At 41.2% G+C, this 23,125-nt stretch overlaps 1 protein-coding gene across 3 annotated transcripts; it reads right to left on the reverse strand.

Moving 5' to 3' along the window:
- Positions 1–224: 224 nt before the first annotated feature.
- On the reverse strand, positions 225–22,786 carry BDH2 (3-hydroxybutyrate dehydrogenase 2). 3 transcript variants are annotated; one of them, XM_053558893.1, is made up of 10 exons: positions 22,664–22,785; positions 19,022–19,113; positions 18,056–18,134; positions 16,446–16,542; positions 14,953–15,061; positions 8,818–8,878; positions 7,292–7,405; positions 4,357–4,415; positions 3,388–3,480; positions 225–547 (listed from the first exon to the last, which is right to left on the reverse strand). In XM_053558893.1, the coding sequence occupies exons 2-10, from the start codon at positions 19,091–19,093 to the stop codon at positions 494–496; spliced, it is 738 nt and encodes a 245-aa protein (XP_053414868.1). In that variant the 5' UTR covers positions 19,094–19,113; positions 22,664–22,785; the 3' UTR covers positions 225–493. The 3 variants fall into 3 exon arrangements, with proteins under 3 accessions (XP_053414868.1, XP_053414932.1, XP_053414995.1); XM_053558957.1 differs by lacking the exon at positions 22,664–22,785 and adding an exon at positions 19,893–20,062; XM_053559020.1 differs by lacking the exon at positions 7,292–7,405 and having other exon boundaries at positions 22,664–22,786.
- Between the last annotated feature and the right edge of the window lie 339 nt (positions 22,787–23,125).

Consider the following 23,125-nt stretch of genomic DNA (forward strand, 5'->3'; position numbering starts at 1 on the left):
GGATTAGGCGTCCTTATAAACAGATACACCTAGCTCTCTTCTCTTGCCATGTGAGGACACTGCAAAATGTCTGCAGACCAGGAAGTGGGCCCTCACCAAATACTGTATCTGTTGGCGCACTGATCTTACACTTTTTAGCCTCCAGACTGTGACAAATAAATGTGTGATGTTAAAGCCAGCAAGTCTATGGTAATTTGTTATAGCAACACAAACTCACTAAAATACTTACAAATTGAGGTGTATTTTAAAAACTATGCTCTTGCAATGCATTTAGTATTTTTAAATTTCATTTACTTACAGTGACTTCAGAAGATATTACAAAGACATTAATATAATCAAAGAATCAGACTTTTGTGAACAATGACATCATTGAAACAAGCTTGTTTTCATTAATGTGTCTATAACAAAGAGATGATTAGTCAGTTTTCTTCATAACCAGGTTCACCATGGATAGGAAGGGTCTACCTTCCTTCCCACCAAGAAGTTGCTGAAATCACAAGCTCCAGCCTCCATCAATGATGACAGGGTTACCAGTTACATAGGCAGACTGTGGTGATAAACACAAGGAGACAGAACAATTAACCAGGTGTGACACAAGCTGTGTTTTCTAAGTTTTCCTAAAACTAGGATAACTAAACAATTTTCTCTTGTTTTCCTTAAGAAATGAATTTAGAAAAATCTAAATTAAAGTTTGGATGATTTAGACTGGCTGAATGTTCTTGTGACCCAGAGCTAAGTGGCCATTGGCTGGTGTCTGAGCAGGTATCGTATTCTAAGCAGGGTCTATTAGGACTATTCTCAGAATCACAAAATTAAGGTAGTGATGTATTCCCCAAATTAGGATAAAAGTACATTCCCCAATTTAGGATAAAAGTACAGGCTAAAATAGCCATTCCCCAAATTAGGATAAAAGTACAGGCTAAAATAGCACATTTCAGTTTGAAACTCAGAACTATTCAAAACTAGCCGAATTTTATGCCACCATTAAACTTTGAACATAAATGTGTCAGTCATGTTAATGATGGAACAGATTTTTTTTAAAAAGATATGTTATATTTAGTTAATAGATATACATAGGGAATTCCAGGAGCTAAAGCATACTAAATGTGTTTTTAAAATTTACATGAATAATAATGATAATTATAATCTATTCAGCAATGAAAAAATATTCTATACTAGCTTCAGACACCAAATCTGTATACAATTACTAAAAAGATTATGAAAGTAATTACTATTTTAGTTCCATGGGTTTTTCATTTTCCAAAGAATTACAGCTGATCCTTTAGGTAGAAGTTTAAAAATTTTCTAACTGAAAGTGAATAAAAAAGACTCAAATTTGTGTTCTTAGTTCTAAATTCTAAAATCTAAAATAATCAAAGAAGAAGGGAAAGACTTCGTAAAATGAGTATAAAAATTTTTAAAGTTCAATATGTAAAAGCTGATAATACACAGTAGATAAACTAGGGGGTTGTCATTTTACCAAAGAAAGAACCCAAGTTCTCCAAGCTCTTTTAAAAGACAAGCTCTCGGGCTGCGCCTGTGGCTCAGTGAGTAGGGCGCCGGCCCCATATGCCGAGGGTGGTGGGTTCAAACCCAGCCCCGGCCAAACTGCAACAAAAAAATAGCCGGGCGTTGTGGCAGGCGCCTGTAGTCCCAGCTGCTCGGGAGGCTGAGGCAAGAGAATCGCGTAAGCCCAAGAGTTAGAGGTTGCTGTGAGCCGTGTGACGCCACGGCACTCTACCTGAGGGCAGTACAGTGAGACTCTGTCTCTACAAAAAAAAAAAAAAAAAAAAAAAAGACAAGCTCTCGGCTTGGGCCTGTAGCTCAAGCGGCTAGGGCGCCAGCCACATACACCAGAGCTTGCAGGTTCAATCCAGCCTGGGCCTGAATAACAATGGCAGCTACAATAAAAAAATAGCTGGTGTTGTGGCGGGTGCCTGTAGCCCCAGCTTCTTGGGAGCCTGAGGCAAGAGAATCGCTTAAGCCCAAGAGTTGGAGGTTGCTGTGAGTTGTGACGCCACAGTGCTCTATGGAGGGTGACAGCTTGAGACTCTGTCTCAGAAAAAAAGACAAGCTCTCTGTTACCATCTGACTCCTCTTGGCTCCTCTAAAAAGCCAAAGGTCCGTTTGTTGCACATTTCAAGCCAGGACATTTCCAAATATTTGGTAACCTAAACTCTGGCTAAACAAGGGTAATTTAGCTTATCAGCAGTGCCCCAAATCAAATGAGCTTTTCTGAAGATATGAATTCAGAGAAATCATAAAGGTTAATGTGCTTTTCCATCAGTAATTTATCCAGCAGTTTCCTCAGCTGTTAACAACTGTCTTTAATACAGGGTGTCTCAAAACTCAGCATACATATGCAAAATGGGAAATTGTAGCTAAATATACTTTTATTTATAAAATAATCATTACAAAATTCCAAGACAGCTGTTGTTATGCAATTTTCCCCACATAGGGAGACTTTTGGAACGCCCTGTCATTCTGAGAAGTAACTGCTCTGTGACTCAAACTGCTCTGTGATTCTGAGAAGTAACTGCTCTGTGAGGTTTAAAATTCCTCAGTTTCAAGTTTCTAATCAAAAAAAGTTTAAGTTGTTTCACTTTAACAATGTGACAACCCCTTTGTCACATTCGCCTACACCTGGTGTGCAGCACTGAGCAGTAACATACCTCCTCACTCTTACTTCCCTTTCCTTCTTTCTTTTCAGACATTATAGTTCCCTGATTATGTAGTATTCAAAGACATACAACAGAGAAGGATGCTCATGTGCTCCGCACTTTATAAACAGTTTCGTATTCGGTTCTATGCCACTTAAGAATGTACGCTGGACATTAAGGAAGAAACTGGTTACTAAGCAATGCAAAGTGGAAGAGATAGAATTAGGAATTTCCACAGATGACAAATGAGAATTAATAGAAACAAAGGAGGCAGTGGAATTCTCCCAAACAAGTCACTGGTAAAACGAAAAACACCACATGCCAACCCTGTGTCCCCTGGACACAACTGTATTCGCTTAACCCTCTCCCCATTTCACCTTTCATAATCCTGGAGGTTCAGTTGTTTGAATTCTATTTAATCAGGGTTTCTCCAGTTGTAATTTTTGAAAGTAACTACCTCTCAGAAAATTGAGAACTTTAATGTTTTCGGTCCTTCGTTTTATTTGCTACAAGATTTCATGACATGTAAGACTAAATGAGGAAGAGTCTGGCTCAGATCAAAGTGGCCTTTCTATCAGCAAACTGAACCCGAACTTATCCCTATTTTATAAATGTAGCATCTTAGCATCTATCAGCCATAAAGTCTATAAAATGAAATTATTTTGATGAGAAAATTGTAGCCCATGAGATTGAGGATGAGGAACTCCTTGAGGAGAATAGTGCTTACTTCATCAGAAGCCAAATACACACAGAGCATGGCTACTTCCTCCGCAGTTGCAAATCTTCCCGTCTTTTGTCTCTTCAGGAAATCCTTCCGTGCCTGTGATCAAAGACCATACCAAACATCAATGATGGTGCTGCCATATGTGTTCACCAGGGTCTCCTTCCAGGCGTCCAAAGCAAGAGGAACCACTGGCTTGTTGCCTAAACAAACCTTCAATCAGGGTTATGGTCGCTCAAAATAGTTTGCCCCAACATGAACTATTTGTGTTCTAGTAAAATGCACCACTACTGTGACAGGTCAAGGTGATATCACTTACTGATATTAAAGATGAAGGCATTTTGTTTTCATTTTTAAAAATTGTGGCAAGATACATGTAACATAAAATTTACCATAGTGTAATGTAATCTAATTAGATTACCAAATCTAATGTTAAGTGTGGAGTTCAATAGTGTTTAAATACATTACATTGGGTGGCACCTATAGCTCAGTGGGTAGGGCACCGACCCCATACACCAAGGCTGGTGGGTTGGAAACCAGCCTGGGCAGCTGAAACAACAACTGCAGCAACAATAACAACAAATAGCCGGGCGTTGTGGCGGGCGCCTGTAGTCCCAGCTACTTGGGAGGCTAAGGCAAGAGAATCGCTTAAGCCTAGGAGTTTGAGGTTGCTGTGAGCCGTGTGATGCCACAGCACTCTACCCAGGGTGACAGCTTGAGGCTCTGTCCCAAAAAAAAAAAAAAAAAAAAAATACATTACATTGTTATGCCACCATCACCAGTGTCTCCAGAATTCTTTTCATCTTGCAAAACTGAAACTCTACACTCATTAAACAATAACTCCCCGTTTTCCCCTCCCCTAATCCCTGGCAACCACCATTCCACTTTCTGTCTCTATATATTTGTCTGCCATATATAAGGAAGAGGGTATTTTTTAACCGAAAAGTTTAAACACATTTAAAATGCTTGACATACCTCTTCGGGATTTACTCTGGCTTGTATTCTTTCTTGCAGAGATGGGGTATCAACCGTTCCTAAATCAAAGGGGGACATTTAGCTTGGTTACTTACTTAAAGTGAAAAAGAAATTAATAAGCAAACTTTCAACTTCCTTTTTATGTAACAATCAGTGAAATCCTTCTCCTTGACTTAAAATGATCATTTTACCTTTGTCTGCCTATTTCTTACTTCCTTAACATTTTTATGATTTTTAACAACCCAGACTACGAATTTTTTGTGATATGATGTGACGGTGAATCATCCCACATTCTGAAGGATAAATATTTTCATCACATTACATTTATGATGGTTTATGGATTTTAAGCACTTTTCGATGTATTATCTCAGCTAATCCTTATAACCCTGAAGTATAGCTAAAATCATACAAGCACTTTACCAGTACAAAACCATTCTCTGCTGTCAGATTCACTGTGGGAATTCTTGGAGACAACTCCACGGCTGTAATAGTCCTCTGTAATTTCTATGCTTCTAAGTTTTCCTCATCACTTCTTGCCTATTTCACTGGTTTAAAATTCCTCAGTTTCAAGTTTCTAATCAAAAAAAGTTTAAGTTGTTTCACTTTAACAAAGAAAAATAAGACCAATGTTAAATTTTTTAAAAATTCCATTTAGTTCTTAACTGGTACGGTGTGGGAACAGGCACGATTACAGAGCTGGTTAAAAAAAAAAAAAAAGAAAAAAAAAATTCCATTTAGTTCTTATTTCTCTAGAGCAAGTTCCCCAGACTTTTTTGTTAACTCATATAATACATGCATTCTCTTTAAAGGTCCTTTTTGTCAGATTGAATAGTACTCTGGGAATCGTGAGCTCTCTGATACCCTCAGCTCCATCTTTACACCATGTCTGAGTGTGTCACAGATCGATCTTTACTCAGCAATCATTTCTTAATTTTAGCATCATTTGTCATTTTTCTGGAGAAGCCAGGAATCTTTAAAATCAGTAGACCCAACTCCTTTTCAGAGCCCTTTCTTTAGGTTACCTCTCTATTCTCACATTTTACTAAAGCACTTTACTATAAGCACTTTCAACCTGGGTGGAAAATGCCTTAGCTAGATCACCAAGAACAGATAGATAGAACACTTTCTATCTTTCCATCCTTTCAGGCAACAGTGTTGATAACCTCTCTGAAACCACATAACAAAGATCCCTTTTTATCCAGTTTCCAATACTATTTTCACCACTTCCCTCATCAACAGCCTCCTTAAAGTCTGAAATATTACCAGCAATGTGCACTTTAAGCTTTCACTAACACTGTCCTCAGCATCCTTAGTTTTCAGGGCATCTTCCCACTGAGGTCAGTGAGCATCGTATTTTATGTATGGCTAGTACCGATGTCCATTCAGTGAAAACTGTAGAGCGAGCCCATGCCCTTAGAGGACCTCCACTGTCCCTGGACTCTGCTGTGTCCACGGCACAGACTGCCAGACCAGGCCATAGTCTACATAAATCTGGCCGAGATTCATGACTACGATCATCAGTACCATCCCAGGCACACTCATTCCTCCTCACATTTTCTGTAGTGACTGGTTCAGTGAGTCACAGATAGTTCCTTGTCCTATAGAATTTGCTAGCATATTTTCCAATCTTCTGATAAGTTCAGCTGCTGAAACAACCACATTTTCCAAATCAGTTTGCCATTTATTCCACTAGGTAAAGGGCACCAAGAGTAGCTAGACTCAAGTATCAGGATGTACATCCATCCCAGTGAAATTCTCTCTCCTATATTCTCTTTTTTCTAAGTGTTACCTATGTTTACTATTTCTACTCCAAGGAAAATAGAACATCTCAATCACTGGAATTCTGTAGGTTGCAGGATATTAGTTTTCCCTCTTTCAGTTAGTGATTTTCAACCTGGGATTCAGTCACATCTCCTGCAAGACTTTCTAAATGACAGTTATCTCCACCAACTCCTTCCCTAAACTCTGGCATGTCCTTCGTGTTTGGGAAGGTCCCACAGGTAATTCTGAAGTGCTCCCCCTCCACAACATGCAACGTAAGTTGTAAACTTCTGAGGAAAACCTTGATCCTGGGTATGCAATATTTAATTTCTTTTCAGAGGACATCAGTAATCCTCATTAGGCACCCTATTTTCAGTTTAAATAGGTGGAACCATGTAAAGGTGCACACCTACGTGGTCACTAAGAAATCACTGTAGACACACAAACAGGCACTGAAAAAAGAAAAGTTCTGCTTTTCTTTCCTTTATATGAGGGAGCAGAGGGATCAGGATTCCTTTTTCGATAAAGAGCAAGATAGCAAGTGTTTTGGCTTTGAGAGCCATTTGTTCTGTTGCAACTACTTAACTCTGCCACTGTAGCATGAAAACAGTCATAGATAATACATAGCAAATTGGGTGCTTCTGTGTTTCAATAAAACTTTATTTACAAAACAGGCAGTAGCCCAGATTTGGCTGGCAGGCTATACTTTGCTAACCCCCTTCTTACAGCATAAAGGAAGGTCAATTCCTTTTTTCAAATTTATGGGCCACCCCAGGTAATTCATGACTCTAGTAAATCCCTGTGTTCTGGGAAGCTCCCCTTGCTCTGTCCCTGCTGTCCTGTGACTATGGTCCACTCTTCACATTTCCCCTCACAAAGCGATCCCTAGTCTGCTTCCAGAACACTAGTCATGTCCCTTAGCCACTTGATTCTGCACAGTCCCGCATAGCTGAGTAGCAACCCTTCGTACCTGTGGCTCATTCCTCATGACTTAGCGTTTCTTTCTCAACTTACAACCACACTGTTATTATCTTATTGAACCCAGACCCTTTTTTTTGAACATATCCCAATGACAGAAATACAATAAAACGTGGTGAACAAGCTTATGTAGCTATCTTTCACAGTGGCAAACTCATTGTCAGGACAAGATCACAGCCAACGGGGCCTGACTCACCTGGGCACACGCAGTTGCACCTGATACCCTGCTGTATGAAATCTGCAGCCACAGACTTTGTGAGGCCAATCACAGCTGCCTTGGTTGTGCTGTACACGCATCTGTTCTCAACTCCTGAGGGTGAAGGCAAGGTTCAATAATTGAAGGAATCAAAAACATAGTTTTCTTTATGAAGTTAACACAAATAGCTTCCCCCAATAGCCATTTCAGGCTTCCTTCCAACTTCCCCTTTAAAAAAATTGCTATCAGGATTTCTCCTTGAATAGGGCCAGTTTCTGAATCCAGGAAGATAGCATCAGTATAGCACAACTTCACAGAGACTCAGGTGTTGAAATGCTGCACTGATGTAACAGCAGTAGCCTTAGTTTTCCATCTTCACTCAGTATAATCCCTAGGCAGATTCCAAAAGAAAGTAAGAATCAAGAACGAAGCAATACAACAAGAGGCCTGGGCCCTTCATCACATTTCTCTCTTACGCATGTTTAACGGGTACATCCTGGCGGTGAGAAGGACGGTCATCTCAGCAGCAATTTCATTTTAAACTCACAAGTCCATCTGTGCCAGTCTGTGACATTATCTGCATTATGCACTGCCATCTTGGTCTTTCAACTTGATTTCTTGCTCAAGGCCCAGATCAATTAATTGTCTTAGTGAAGCATTCCGCAAACCCACAGGCAGAGTTATTTTTCCCGTTGGGACCGCTCCTCTGCAAACCTCCGTTATGATCCTATCACACTGCAGAAGACGATGTCTGTCTGCCTGGGTCCCCCTTGTGGACTGTGAATTCTTTTGGGGGCGTAGGCACATGGTGGGTGCACAATACATCATTTTAAACTCATTTTGGAAGAAAAAGTACCCAATGTACTCACCCTTATTATGAAACTAATGTAGGACCTTCACATGAAAGCTATAACCCAGTTATAACCTAAGAATAGGGAGAAAGGGGAAAGGGAGGGGAGGGAGGGGGAGGGAGGGGGAGGGAGGGGGAAGGAGGGGGATTAATGGGATTACACCTGTGGTGCATTTTACAAGGGTATATGTGAATCCTAGTAAATGTGGAATGTAAAGGTCTTAGCAAAATAACTAAGAAAATGCTACAAAAGCTATGTTAACTAATGTGATGAAAATGTGTCAAACGATCTATGAACCAAGTGTATGGTGCCCCCACGATCATACTAATGTACACAACTATGGTTTAATAAAAAAAAAAAAGAACAAAAAAAAATGACAAATGTTTTTCTTTTCCAGCTCAATGTTCATTTTTATATCCACTAGAAGGCATTAGAGCAGGCAAAACCCCTGCAAATTTATATTTCATTTTTTCACTGGCTCGCATTTAAAATGAAAAGTCTAATGGCTAAAGAACTTAATAATAATTTTTTAAAAAGCAGTTTTGAAATTATGTGCGGATTTAATAATCTTTGCTATGCCTGTTCCCGAAACCCATAGCTTATAACTGTGTGTGTGCGTGTGTGTGTGTGTAAGAGAGAGAGAGAGTCATACCCCTCTAAGGAAAACAGACCGACCTTTGATGCTGGAAGCCACAGAGGACATGTTGATAATATTGCCAGATTTCTCAGCAAGCATCTGCCAAAACAAAACAAATACAAAAAAATCCCGTTCTATAGGGTATAAATACTACCTGGTTAAAAGATTTGCATTTTGCATTTACTTACAGTTTACAGAAACAATTAAATCATCTTATTAGCTATTAATATTACATCCAGTTAAGCAGTCTTTCTTTCTTTTTTTTTTTTTGAGACAGAGTCTCACTTTGTCACCCTTGGTAGAGTGCTGTAGTGTCATAGATCACAGCAACCTCAAACTCTTGAGCTCAAATGATCTTGCCTCAGCTTCCTGAGTAGCTGGGATTATCGGCACTAGCCACAAAGCCTGGAGTTTTTCTATTTTTAGTAGAGACAGGGTCTTGCTCTTGGTCAGGCTGGTCTTGAACTCCTGAGCTCAAATGATCCACCTGCATCAGCCTTCCAAAGTGCTAGGATTGCAGGCATGAGCCACCACACCCAGCTCAGTTAAGCAGTCTTAACAGAAACCACAACACCTCATTAACCATTGCTAGGAATTGGTGGCATGTGAAAAACACAAATTAGGTTTCCTGAGGGAATTAGCATCTTCCGTAATGCAAGGGCATTAGCAAGACCAAAAATTAACTCTGAGCTAAATGAAATGGGAAAAGAACATTAATCGTTACTACGTGTTCCTAACACTAGGAAACTATTTCTCCATTCAACACATATTTGTTGAATATCTACTGTGATCAGGTATTGGGCTAGGTCCAGGAGATTGAAAGATCAACAACACAGTCCCAGCCTTCAGGGAGGCTGACATATCCCTCCTGCAGGGACAGTAGAGGCCTCCACAGAGCTCCAACAGGGGGATGGTAGGGCAGAAGAGACCAGTTCAGGCCAGGAGACACTGAGAGGGGACTTCCTCAAAAGGAAGTATATGGGCTGACTTTTGAAAACTGAATACTAGTCAGAAAAATAAAGGGTATTTTAAGCAGAGGGCGCCACATAAAAGCTTCATCAGGGACTGGAGGAGGGGATGGGTCTGTCTGGAATGTAGGTGTGGGAGGAAGGAAGCTGCAGAGGTCAACAGGGGCTAAACTTAGGAACGTAGGTGTTACCCTGAAGGCAATGCAGTGACGCTGAGGGTTTTAAAGCAGAAGAGTGGCATGTTCAGATTTGAGGATTACAAAGCTTACTCTGGTGCCACACAGAGACCGGTGGAGGCTGATGCAAGATTCAGAAAAGGTGTGTCGAAAGCAGAGCTGCAGAAATACTTGTGAGTATCAGAGGAGGGAGGGCTGAGGCAGGAGGGGCAGCCCTCGCTCATTTAGGGCAGTGTTTCCTAAAACACCTCCTTCCGAATTCCCCCCCAACATGTGAATTTATTAAGAGGAGGGTGTTAGGGTGCTGGCCATCTACACCAGGGCTGGCGGGTTCAAACCTGGCCCAGACCTGCTAAACAATGACAACTGCAAGAAAAAAATAGCCAAGTGTTGTGGCAGGCACCTGTAGTCCCAGCTACATGGGAGGCTGAGGCAAGAGAATCAGTTCAGCCCAAGAGTTTGAGGTTGCTGTGAGCTGTGACACCATGGCATTCTACCAAGGGCGACACAGTGAGACTCTGTCTCAAAAAGAAAAAAAAAGCTGATCTGAATTACAAAGTTTTTCAAATAAACTTGCCCCAATTATAACATGTATGTATGTTTTCAAGAATATACGTTATATGCATATATGGAAGGGCACAGACACCTGTGAATGTTTTGGAGGAAGAAATAGGAAGTTGAGAGAAATCCTGGCTACTGGGCACTAAATTCTCAGTGTACCTGCTGACTGGGCAGAGGACCCGAGCAATGAGTAGGAGGTGATGGAGGGCAGGAGAGCAGTGGAGAGTCACAGCAGCTATGGGGGAAAGGAAAGAACACAGACGGGAAAACAGGAGGAAAGCCAGATGTGTATGTGTTAGGTGTTTAAAAATCAAGAAAATCAAGTCAAGAACGGGTTTCTAAAGAGAAGAAGTCTCAATAGGCAGTGTAAAGGGTCTAGAGGGGAAAAAAAAACCCTCAGTTCTGTTGGGGTGAGTTTCTTTAGCAACTTTCAGAAAAAGAGCTGTAGCAACAAGGAAGGTGAATGGTTGAATGGACCCAGGGCTGGGTGGCCATGGTCCATCTTCTGGTATTCTTCTCCCTTTCTGTCTTCATATTTAACTGCTAATTATAACTAAGAAAAGAGAGTCTAAAATAACCCCAAGGTACTGTGCTGAATGGACCAAGTGGATACAAGGAAAGACTGACATGACCCAACCAAGTCAAGAAAGAAAGCAGGAGAAAAAAAATATGTAACTCGAATGTACAGGGGGTGTTTTTTGGTTGTGGGTTTTGTTGTTATTTTTTTCTTGAGACAGAATCTCAGTCTGTCACCCTAGCTAGAGTGCCATCGCTTCTTCAACCTAACTCACAGCAACCTCAAACTCCTGGGAGATCTCCTTCTGCCTTAGCCTCCTGAGTAGCTGGGACTACAGGCACCTGCCACAATGCCCAGCTAATTTTTCTATTTTGAGTGGAGACAGGGTCTCACTCTTGCTCAGGCTGGTCTCAAACACCTGGGCTCAAAGGATCCTCTTGCCTTGGCCTCTCATAATGGTAGAATTTGAGCCACCTTGCTGGCCTCAATGATGTTTTCTACATAATAAAGGGATCATAAATGAAATGGGGTCCTTATTAAAAAGGCCAGGAACGTTGGTAAAGTATAATGGTGTTGAAATCTAAGCCTTAAAATTGTTCTGTCCCATCCAATTTAGCAAATAATACAACCTATATTTAATACATATGGAATACATACAACCCAATTTTATATATAAAGGTGGGCTATCAAATGGGTTCAGTCTCTAGTCTTCTGAAATGCATAATTCCTGAGGCAAAACCTAAGAATACAGTCACCTAGGTCATGCTAACTCTTCCCGCTAATACTCACACTATCCATTCAATCCAGTCCCTCTGCTGTTTCTAGAGCTCATGGTCCTTGTCCCCTTCCACGCTGTCTTCCCACCTCAGCTCAGCACCCCCCGTCATGGTGTAATGCTCTTCCTACTCCCCATGTGACAGCCCTATCTAGCAAGCATGACTATAAAGTGAAGTGCCTCATACATTATAACGTTATATAGGAACATTCTCCTGGAAACTTGGGTGGGGGCTAGAAAGGCCCCTACAATTCCCCCCTACTGTATGTAGATAGTCTTACTCTGACCCAGCCTTCCTGTCCCATTGTCCAGAGGTCAGCTGCTAACGGTGGCAGACCCTGGCAAGTTGGATTTCTAATGGTTCAATGGTTGACCTCCACCAGGATTGACAACCTTGATTCACTTATTCATTCAAATGTTTGCTGAGCCTTTCTATGGTTCTATGTGCTGGGGACTCTCATAAGATATAGCAAGGAAAAAAAAAAAAGCAAGCCAACAAATAAACAAATGCCAACAACAAAGATGTCCCCAAATTCTTTACCCTAACAGATTTTCTCTTCTGTGGACACTGGATTTTCCATTAACTTCATATATTTTTTTCAACTCCATCTTTTCACTGATCTTGCAGACTTGGAATGCTTTTCTGTGTATCTATCCTTGAACAAAAAATTTCCTACAAGTGTTCCTATGTTCTGACCACCTGACCTTTGAGATGTGTCTAGACTCCAAATCCTGGATTCCGCTGGAAAGTTCTAACCTGGCATATGTGTGTCGCAGTTAATGACACAGACAATTCTAGATAATCAGGGTTGGAAGTGATCGTGTAATCTATCACCTGCCCTTTTCAACAGAAGAAATAGACACTGAAGGTGCCAGTGCCATCTCCTGGGTCACGGGGCCAGTCAGGAGCAGAGCTCAGATTCTCTGTAAGGACTTCTGGTGACTGTGTCTGAGACCAGGAGTCAAGCTGGTCAGGTCACTTTAAACAAGTGGCACTGCCACCTTCTGATTCTACTCCCCAGTCACTAATATCTCTTGGGGAACTTTTAACAAATGTAGTTGTTTAGCTCAAATGGATAATTGTTAAGATTTTTTTTTTTTTGTAGAGACAGAGTCTCACTTTATGGCCCTGGGTAGAGTGCTGTGGCATCACCCCACTCATAGCAACCTCCAACTCCTGGGCTTAAGTGATTCTCTTGCCTCAGTCTCCTGAGTAGCTGGGACTACAGGCGCCCGCCACAACGCCCGGCTATTTTTTTGGTTGCAGTTCAGCCGGGGCCGGGTTTGAACCCGCCACCTTCGGTATATGGGGCCGGCGCCTTACCGACTGAGCCACAGGTGCCGCCCAAATCATAGGCAAACTCACTAATTTGCAAGTTAGTGTTACTATATTTTAAAAGGTAACACTTACAAGTTTAAATTTCACTCCACTGTACCTCACCCTGACCCCCTTATTTGTAACACTCTTCAGACATAAAGTGTGCTGGTTCTGCAAATAAGTCTGGTACATGTGTGACAGTCCTACCTGCCATGACCTAAGCTTTCCACTTCTGCAACAGCCTCTGCTCCACTACAATATTCTATGCTAAGGATCTGTTTTCAAAAAATACATTCAAGTTCCACATATTATAAATTCTCATAAATGCCAAAGAGGCAAAAAAGGCAACTTACATTTATAAAAAATTTGCTAGCTCAATTTTGTGGACCCACTGAGATCCCTTCTAGGCGCTAAACAGGTAGATTTGGTATATTAAAAAAAAAAAAATCCTTCATTACTAAGTCAGTTTCTCTAATTTTCCTGGATCCTATTTGACGTGAGGTTGAATATTCAGAGAAAAACATCAGCCCTGCTGTGCCATTTTCTCCTGCTCTGTGTTGGACAGTATTCGGCACCTGGCTGGGATGGAAGGGAAAGATGATTCTTTTGCACTTCACTAGGGTTCAATTTACAACTTTGAGCTGGGGGGTGGGTGGTGGGTGGGCCGTGCTCAGCTATAACTATCCTATAACCCCTATAACTATCTGAGCCCAGGCTGCTGCTACAACCAGCTTACAAGCTCAAAGTCAGGGATGTATGTTTCCATATTTATATGCCCCAGAGAAATGAACTAAACAAAACCTACATAGTGTTTTATACCAAAAGGCGCTTAATGCTTGTTTGTAAAATAAAATTAGAAACATTGAGGAGATGTGCAAAGGCTTGAGATTCAACAGAAGCAGACTCAGGAGTGAAAGGGGAAGCCTCAGGACATACTTCTGTGCTTAGACATTGAGATTCATGAAGGGGCAGAACTTTCAGGCTTCAAACCTTGGTTCTAACCACTGGATAGTATAACCTTGGGCAAGTTACCTAACCTCTCAGTTCATTTTTTTGTATAGTGGGTGATAAAACAGTACCTATGTCATAGGATCAGTCCAGTCCTATGTGCCTCCTTGCTGGTCCTTTTGCCTGGAGCTCTCTCCCCAGGTATCCGAATGATCAGGTCCCCATCTTCATTTGAATCACTATGAAAATCTCACCTTAACCAGCGGGGTCCAACAGGACTTCAATGATAACCTCGCTTCTTTTTCTTCATACTACTTATAACCACATATTATACGTCTATTTAATTATTTATTATTGTCATTTACCCCTAATAAAGGGACTTCCCTTATAAAGGGACTGTGTTTAGATCACTGATGTATTTTCCACGTCTCATACCAGAGCCTGGCATATAAAAAGTGCTTAACAAAGATTCCCTGAATGCTAGGCACAGTGGCTCATGCCTGAATCCCAGCACATTGCGAGGCTGAGACCAGAGGAGCACTTGAGCCCAGGAGTTTGAAACCAGACTGGATGACACAGCCAGCCTATGTGTCTACAAAAACCTAAGAAAAATTAGCTGGGCATGTTGGTGCAAGTCCCAGTTACTTGGGAAGCTGTGGCAGAAGGATCCATTAAGCCTAGGGGTTTAAGGATACAGTAACCTATGAGGCTGCAATCTAGTCTGGTGACTAGAGTAAGATTCTGTCTCTAAAATAATAATAATAATATGTGTGTGTATATATACATATATTTCTTGAATGGATGAACTGGAAGGTTAAATGAACGCCTTGGTATGACTGTCCCATGCATGTTTCTGGTGCCCAGCATGGAGCCCTATGTGAAGCTCATGTCGGCAGTGGGGTTGTCTTACTTTAGGAAGGAAGGCCTTGATCATCAGGTACATGCTGCGGACATTGACATTCATTGAGAAGTCCCAGTCTTTCTCTTCACAGTCTAGGATAGTTCCATGATGGACAAAACTGAAAATAGGATTAAACAGTTGGGGGTGGGTGGGGGGATTGCCATTGAAAGTTTCCATTTCCTGATCACTTCTACTAACACTTATTAATTTGACCCAAGTCTCCCTTATCAAGACTTTTAAACAATTCGAACACGTATTTATTAATACTTTAGGTTAGTTAAAATCCCAACACTTAAGTTAGAACGTGGCATCTGAAAACACGTCCTTCTTTTGCAAGAAGGCAAGAATTTGGAGTCATCAAACATAGCAAGGTCTATATCCACTGCATTGGAAACATCAACACCAATGTCATTAAAAACAAACAACAAACATAGAACAGGACGTCTGCCTTACCTGATTCCTACTGCAAGAGCAACAGTGCCCTCAGGTGGCACAGATTTAGCATTCTGAAGGGAAATCAAAATTGCAAGGAAAACAAGTGTCTCAACATCTCAGAGCAGTGAAGAAAAATTGATGCTATGCAGTTCCAACACGTGGGATCTTACATGAGAGATGTTAAGACTGAACAAAACAAACCTATAAAAAGACCTTCACTCTTTCCAGTCACACTTCCTGAAGGAAGTCTCGATTTGGTCCTCTGGACTAACTAAACGATACAAGTGATTATAAAATACTGTTGGCAGTGGTTGCGATGGACCACGGCACTTCCAGCTCTACTGGGATGTCAGTTTGCTGACGGCAGGATTCACATGCTATATTTCTATATCACCTACAGTGGTGAAAATTTAATGGAAGCTCAAAAACTCACTTTGCTAACTTTTTGGGTATGTTCTGATATGAGAATGGGCAAATTATTTATAAAATAGATCATCAGAAATTACGGCTTTAATTTAATTTCCACTTAACACATGATCCAGCTTTGTATCAGTACCAGTTGTCTTGAGTAGGCCTCAACTGCCCCAGGTCATTTCAACCTCTACTGCTGTCTTAATTGCTGAATTTATATGTAATAAAAATGCTGCCTTGCCAGATGCAGTGGCTCACACCTGTAATCCTAGCACTCTGGGAGGCCAAGGTGGGTAGGTTGCCTGAGCTCGTAAGTTCTACACCAGCCTGCAATAGAGCGAGACCCCATCTCTAAAAATAGCCAGGCGTTGTGGCTGGTGTCTGAGGCTGAGGCCAGAGAATCACTTAAGTCCAAGAGTTTGAGGTTGCTGTGAACTATGATACCATGGAACTCTATCAGGATGACAAAGTGAGACTCTGTCTCAAAAAAAAAAAAAAAAAAAAAAAAAAAAAATGCTGCCTGGAATCTAGTCCTGTTTCCCAAGGAATATGTCATGGTTTGCAATGAATAATTTTGCCATATGATCAAAATTCTTTTAATAAAATTCCTAGAAAACTTTGTATAAGGAAAATAAAACTAGAAAGTTACAAATTACCCAGCAACATTGAAGAGAACATCGAGTCTCTCAACTTCATTGGCGAACTCATCAATCTGTTTCTTCTTTGTGACATCCAAGACCCGAATTTGAATACCTAAAAAAATAAAAATGAAAATATTATTTACCTATGACCATAACAAACGTTTAGCTTTGGAGACTGGCTATTCTGAAGTCTGAAATGTGAAGACTGTAGCATCCAGTTAGGCTTCATAGGATTGTTTACCTAATTACTAGGGTCTCATTATAAACTTAAAGTCCCATCTTGACCCCCCCCATAACACACCATCCCTCTTCCTCTGTGTCCAAGTGGAGTAATGAGAGGGGCCTTTCCGAGTGATGTCCCTACAGTGAAGTCCCTACACTTCTGCAGCAGAAGTGCCCCAGTCAGGCAGCAGGAGTTCCTGAGAGTGGGCCCGCTGTGGCCCTCCCCTGCCCCCAGAGACGGACCTGCTGGTACCTGCACAGCACGCCGAATTCTGTCTGAGGGAGGGGTGGGAGAGGGCAGGGGCCGTGGCATGTATTTCAGGACTAAATTTACATTGCAAGGAGAACTGAGGGGGTCAGAAGCGGGGATGGAACACTTGACGGCTAGACGCAAGAGATCTGGCACGGAACCTGAGAGATTCACACTATACTAGTTACTACAACACCCTGAGTGTTCTCTAGTCAAAGCAGCATTTTAAAAATATATATATTTAAAAATATTAATGCTTTTGAACATAGAAAGAAAAGATTAATAAAGAAAGGGAAGACTGAAATTCTGTTTCAGAAACACCTCTTTACCTTTGAACTTTCCTAGTATAGCAGCTTTACTTTGACTTGTAGAAACTAGAACTTATCATAGTCTTTTTTTAAAAATCAGCCAGAGGCCCCAGTGAGGACTGAACTTATGACCTCTGTTTACAAGACCAGGGCTCTAACCACTGAACTATGGAGCCCAGCACTTAACATATTCTAATTCAGATAACTCGTCAAGGAACTAAGTTGTGTTTTATTACATAACCTGCCCTATTTGGCTGGAACAATGATCTCCCAAATGGAAGATCTCTGTTCAGATTTCTTTCACAGTAACTGTAATTGGAGTCCTTTGATGTTAGAGTCAGGCTCTGGGTGGTGCACACCTGAATAATTTGGGTAATCTTAGGGTTTCTCATCAACATGTGTGATTTTAAAATCAATTTTAACTTTTTTCTTTTTACTTCTTTAATATGGCTACTTGAAAATTTAAAATTATATATTGGCTCACACACTGTTATTGGACAGTACGACCTTAGGGGAAGGCACAGAAGTGAAAAGTTGTTACTGAAAGTTAACAAAACTATTGTTAAATTTTCACATGTAACTCTGTAATTAAGAACAGAATCCCTCAACATGTTGGCTAAATAAAAAAAATTTAAGTATATAGTTTCAACGTTTTTAATACATTTAAGTTCATAGATTTTTATCTGTGGGTTCATAGGATGTAGATCTGATATCAAGAGAGCTGGAATATAACAAGAGAAGGCCCATGGAGCTAAGCGGCTAATTTTCCTTCTGCACATGAGTATCATTCTTTTATAATACCTTGCAGATTCCGGATCCCAAGTTCAGGCTGCTAAGTTGCTTACCTGGGTACTTTTCCAGCTCTTGAAGTTTGGACTCATTGATATCTGTGGCTACGACTTTGGCACCTTCTCTTGCGAAAGCCTGGTAAACACAAAGTACAAATAAATCCTTTGTTTACTTATTAAACTGCTCTCATGAATGGCAAGTCATTTGGCCCCCCCCCGTCTTATTATCTTATTTCTCTTTTATCTTACTTCCATTGTTGTTTTCCCTATAAAATGGGGGAATTTCAAACTATCTGGGGTCATCCCCTTCTCCATTGTTACTATTGTTATTTATCAAATTAGAACAAGGTGACATACATTGTGCTTATCATCTGAATTTGTCCCTTTAAGTAATACCAAACAAAATTGTGTTTTTTTAAAGTCACAACTCTGTATTTAACTCCTCTCAAAACACTGCTATTCTGTGATAAGACACGCCATTTCTGAGCAAGTGACTGACCTCCAAATAGTAAGAGAAAAATGGGTTATTTCAACACTTTTCCTCTTAAGAATATACTAGTGCTTTCGTAAATGTCAAACTGTAACTTTCCATTATACTTAAGGTGCATCGTTAGCTCAGGGATAAGGTGGGAGAAGCTGATAAAAATCAGGAGACAAAGGCAATCTGATCATCTTAAAACTCTGGTATCTACATGTCAGTTGACATAATATCAGAACACATGCACCCCTGAAAAGCCACTGCATATTTATTATGATGAAATAAGGAAACTGAGGCAGAATTAAATTTCCCAGAGTCAAAGGTAATCGCTGATGTCACATAATAAACACGTGAAGTATTCATTCCTTCATCTGCCTGGGGTCAGGAATATTGACTTATTTATTTATTTTGTAACTTAAGACAATAAAAACAAAAAAGTAAAAAAAAAAAAAAAAAGGTAGAACAGAATTAAATAACCCCGGCATAAGCCCACATCATTCAATACCTCAAAAGTTAAGAACCAAACAACAAAGATAATAACTTACTAAGGCAGTTGCGCGACCGATCCCCTGAGCAGCAGCTGTCAGGACGATGACTTTCCCATCAAGTCGACCCATAATGAAAACTGTAATTTAATCTAAAAACACAGGATTTTAAGGGATTACACTGTAGCACATGATCCTGTGCAAGCAGTAACAGCTGGAACCAACAGTTCCATGAGCTCCTTTAAGAACTTGAAGGCACTATCTCTGGGCAAGCAGTCCCATCATATAAAGTCTCCAAGAGGCTCAGCACCGTACTCAGTGGTTAGAGCACCAGCCACATGAGCTGGAGCTGGGTTCGAACTGGCCATGGCCTGCTAAAAACAACAATGACAACGATAACAAAAAAAATAGCCAGGCACTGTGGCGGGAGCCTGTAGTCCCAGCTACTTAGGAGGCTGAAGCAAAAGACTCACTTAAGCCCAAGAGTTTGAGGTTGCTGTGAGCTGTAAGGCCATAGCACTCTACTGAGGGTGACATAGTGAGACTCTGTCTCAAAAATAAATAAATAAATAAAAATAAACTCCCCAAGAATGCTGATTCTTACTCTAGATACCTATCTAAGTAGATCTAGTAAGTAGATCTTACTCTAGTACTTATCTAGTAGTGGGTTACTTAGTGTAACCCACTGAAATGATGACTGGTACGACAGCCATTGGACTTTAGCTCATTCAATGTTTGTTTCCCTCAGTACCCAGAGAGGACAGCTTCTGCCATTGAGACTGTGCTCATTCCCACCACCATCCTCCCCACCGCCACCCACACATGGCTATGGCATTGTTTGTGTCCTTAATACTCAGGGTTGCATCTTGATTAATCTGCTGGAAACTTTTGTTGAGGTTTGCACTATCAATCCCTTATGCTTTTGCCTTACCTCTTGAAAACACTCAGATGACTCCGGCGATTCACTGAACAAAAGGTATAGAAAATCAAATTGAGTCCAATACCCTCATGTTACAATTAGGAGCCTTTTGGACCTGCCCAAGGTCATAGAGCCAGTCAGCAGCAAAGCCAGGACTAAACTCAGACTTGCTCACTCTTGCTATGTGAACAATGCTGCTGATCTCTTTTAAAGCTTAAGCATGCAGTGGTAACACTTTAACAAACATTGTCGTTAATTTCTAAAAGACGAGGTTGAGAAACTCTTGACCCAGTGGAAATTTGATATGCATCAGGTATTTGGCCAATGCTTGAATTGTACAGGTGTCCCAAAGGTTGCCCATAAAGTTGCCATACGTAGAGAAAAGGAGAAATTGTAGCTAAACATACCTTTATTAACAAAATGTTCAATGCAAAATTTTACAGAGACATAGCCAACACATAGAGTATATTTTGTACTGAATGTTTTGTAAATAAAAGTACATTTAGTTATGATTTTCCATTTTCCCTATGTTTAGTGACTTTATGGACAAACTTTGGGTCACCTTGTAGATCAAAGGAAGAGAAAAATGGCCAGTGATACAGCTGGGACTGGGGAAGAGTCAAATAACATTAAATGAGGCTGTCTTTCAGAACACAGTCTCCCTTTCTTGCAGTGCTCTGTCTGTCCTCAACGTGCACCTCTAACCTCTATACCAGATCCCAAAGTGGCCACTGCCTCCTCAGGTATCATTCTAGGCAAAAAGAAAGGGATGAGCAAAAGGCAAAGCCTTTCAGGGAGGGCTCACTTGTCTATTCAAAAAGGAAGCCCTCCCAGAAAGTCTTACCTGCATTTCATTGCCTACCTCTGCCACCTGACCACCTCCAGCAGCAAGTGAGGCAAGGCCAGGCTTGACCAGTGAAAGAAAGGGGGTAAAGTGAGCTGGACAGTGTTGGTAGCACATCTGGCCTAACCTTCACTCCACCTGATTACCTGCCTGATAAAGAACGGGATGCCAGCCTTGCCTGGAGGGCTCCTATCATATGCCCTTTCTTTCGAAATTTATCTCTGTTCTCTTCAGCTGTATTTTGTTTTAATTTTAGCAGTCTGAAGAATGTGAGATACAAGTTATAAACTTTTTTTTTTTATTAGTGTGGGTTCTTTTTTTTTCTGAGACAAGGTCTCACAATTTTACCCAGGCTGGAATGCAGTGGTATCCTCACAGCTCACAGCAATCTCAAACTCCTGGGCTCAACGGGACCTCCCATCTCAGCCTGACAAAGCCCTAGAATTACAAGTGTGGGCCACTGAGCTTAGTTGCCCCCACTCCTGGCCCTCCTGCTTTTCTTTTTCTTTCGTTTTTATTTTTTCTATTTTTTTTCCTGTACCCAATGTGCTCTTCCCTTTTAAACATCCACACTTTAGTCTAACCCCATCATACGGAGGGGTTGATTACTCCTGTAGGCAACAGGGGTTGAAGATATTATGGAAAGAACAAGCCAGGATCTGACAGCTGTTGCTGCACTGCCGAGTTTATGTGGAGGCCACTTTCCTAGGTGCCGTTCTAAGGCAGCTTTTGCACATGGTTACTAAGGCTCACCCATTTCTGGGGGACACAGAGCTCCTCCCCATGGCCGACTTCAGCTGGAGAGACCCTGGCCCGCCTTGCTGAAGCTGGCCCTGAAAGCACAGCATTGTGGGGCGTTTCCACCCAACCTGACTTCCTTCTCTTCCTCCCTCACCTGAGGATTTGAAATGAGGTCTGCCAGCTCTCACCACCTCACCCACTTCCTTCCTCATTTTCTCTCACACCAGTATTTCCCCTAAGAAAATTCTGTGTATGTTTGATTCTGTCATTGGAGTCTGTTTCTCACAGGACCAGAGTAACACAACCACCTTATAAGAATAGGCTCCAGGGACAAGCTTACAACTCACTGATGTCCCCCAATTATGTTCACATTTGTTAGGTGATGGGGAAACTGAGCTTTTACAGTGCTTGACCTACTTTAAGGCAATGAACTTTTAGTGATTTTTTCCCCCCTCTTCTTACAAGAGAGATACAATTTCACTTTACATGTAAAAAGAGTTAAGAGGAAAATTCAAAATATTCTTTAGCAATAGACTCCAATCATCTTTACCCTTCCCTAATCCTGAGCATGGTGTATTAAAAGCTGTTATTTTACAACACTGTCACGTGATATTGGGCATGTGGCACTGCAGAGGCTCATGTCAAAGGTTTAGCCAGGAATCTTTGACCCCCCCAAAGAAGCACTTACCAAGCAATTGCTGAAGCACAAAGCAACCTTTTTGCTCACTCTGAAACCTTAGCTAGTCTCTTTCTGGAACCAGATTTTAGGACCAAAGTGTTAACACTAGCTAAACTGCATTCTCAAACTAAAACAAATTTCTTTGGAAAAATGGGAGCAAACTACTTGAAAAGGTAAAACGTGGCAACTCTCAATAAATCCATGGCATTCTTAATACTGTAATCAACATGCTAAGTTTTGATTAGCAGAGATACCAAAAGAGCACATTCAGGAACTTGAAATGTTTTCATAAGCCAGGAAGAAAAACGTTGGGATGGATACTGTAAAAATCTTCTTTTCTTTGGCAAAAACCCTTATAAATATCTCAGCGTTTCAAACTCCTTCAAAACCCAACTTTATCCTGATTTAACTACTAAAACTAATCCTGAAATAGGCAAAGTGCATAACAAAGCAACATCTGAAATTAACCTTCCACCCTCCAGTCCAAAGTTTCATTTAAAAACTATTAGGAAATCTTACTTTAAAGCAGAGAGCGGATGGCGTCTGCCAGAGCTTCCAAACTTGTGATCTTAGCGCAGAAGCAAATCCGGCGCTTCAAATTCACTCTGGGATTTGTAGTCCAGGCTCCTCCCGCGCTCACGTTCAGCTTCTCTCAGTGGCGCCTGTCCAACACTTTCTGGATGTACGTGCTGCCATCTAGTGGAGCTCGCGTAGAACTAACTCCGAGCAGAAGCTGAATGTGGAAAAGCACTTCGCCACTTGCTTGGGAAGCGGAAATCGTTTCCTTCCCTTCAGCCCACGTCTCTGTCGTTTGTTCGTGCCTACTCTGTGCAAGATTTAATAAGCTGGAAACTGCATGCAGACGATAGCAGAGCAACAAGATAGCGGAAACCCAGGCCACAGAAAATTCTGGAGACTTCCTGGCGTTTGACTTGGACTGTTTTGAGGGAGGGAAATATAAATTCCCTTATGTTTAAGGTA

This window comes from Nycticebus coucang, chromosome 1 (assembly GCF_027406575.1).
Source record: "Nycticebus coucang isolate mNycCou1 chromosome 1, mNycCou1.pri, whole genome shotgun sequence".
NCBI lineage: Eukaryota > Metazoa > Chordata > Mammalia > Primates > Lorisidae > Nycticebus > Nycticebus coucang.

What these genes read in the sequence shown, in the direction of transcription:
- BDH2 (XM_053558893.1), bottom strand. Translation starts at nt 19,093, where the DNA reads ATGGGTCGACTTGATGGGAAAGTCATCGTCCTGACAGCTGCTGCTCAG. An exon ending in AGAGCTGGAAAAGTACCCAG is followed by an intron (nt 16,543 to 18,055) that starts GTAAGCAACTTA and finishes TTATTTTTTTAG; the next exon opens with GTATTCAAATTCGGGTCTTG. An exon ending in GTTCTCTTCAATGTTGCTGG is followed by an intron (nt 15,062 to 16,445) that starts GTAATTTGTAAC and finishes TCCTATTTTCAG; the next exon opens with TTTTGTCCATCATGGAACTA.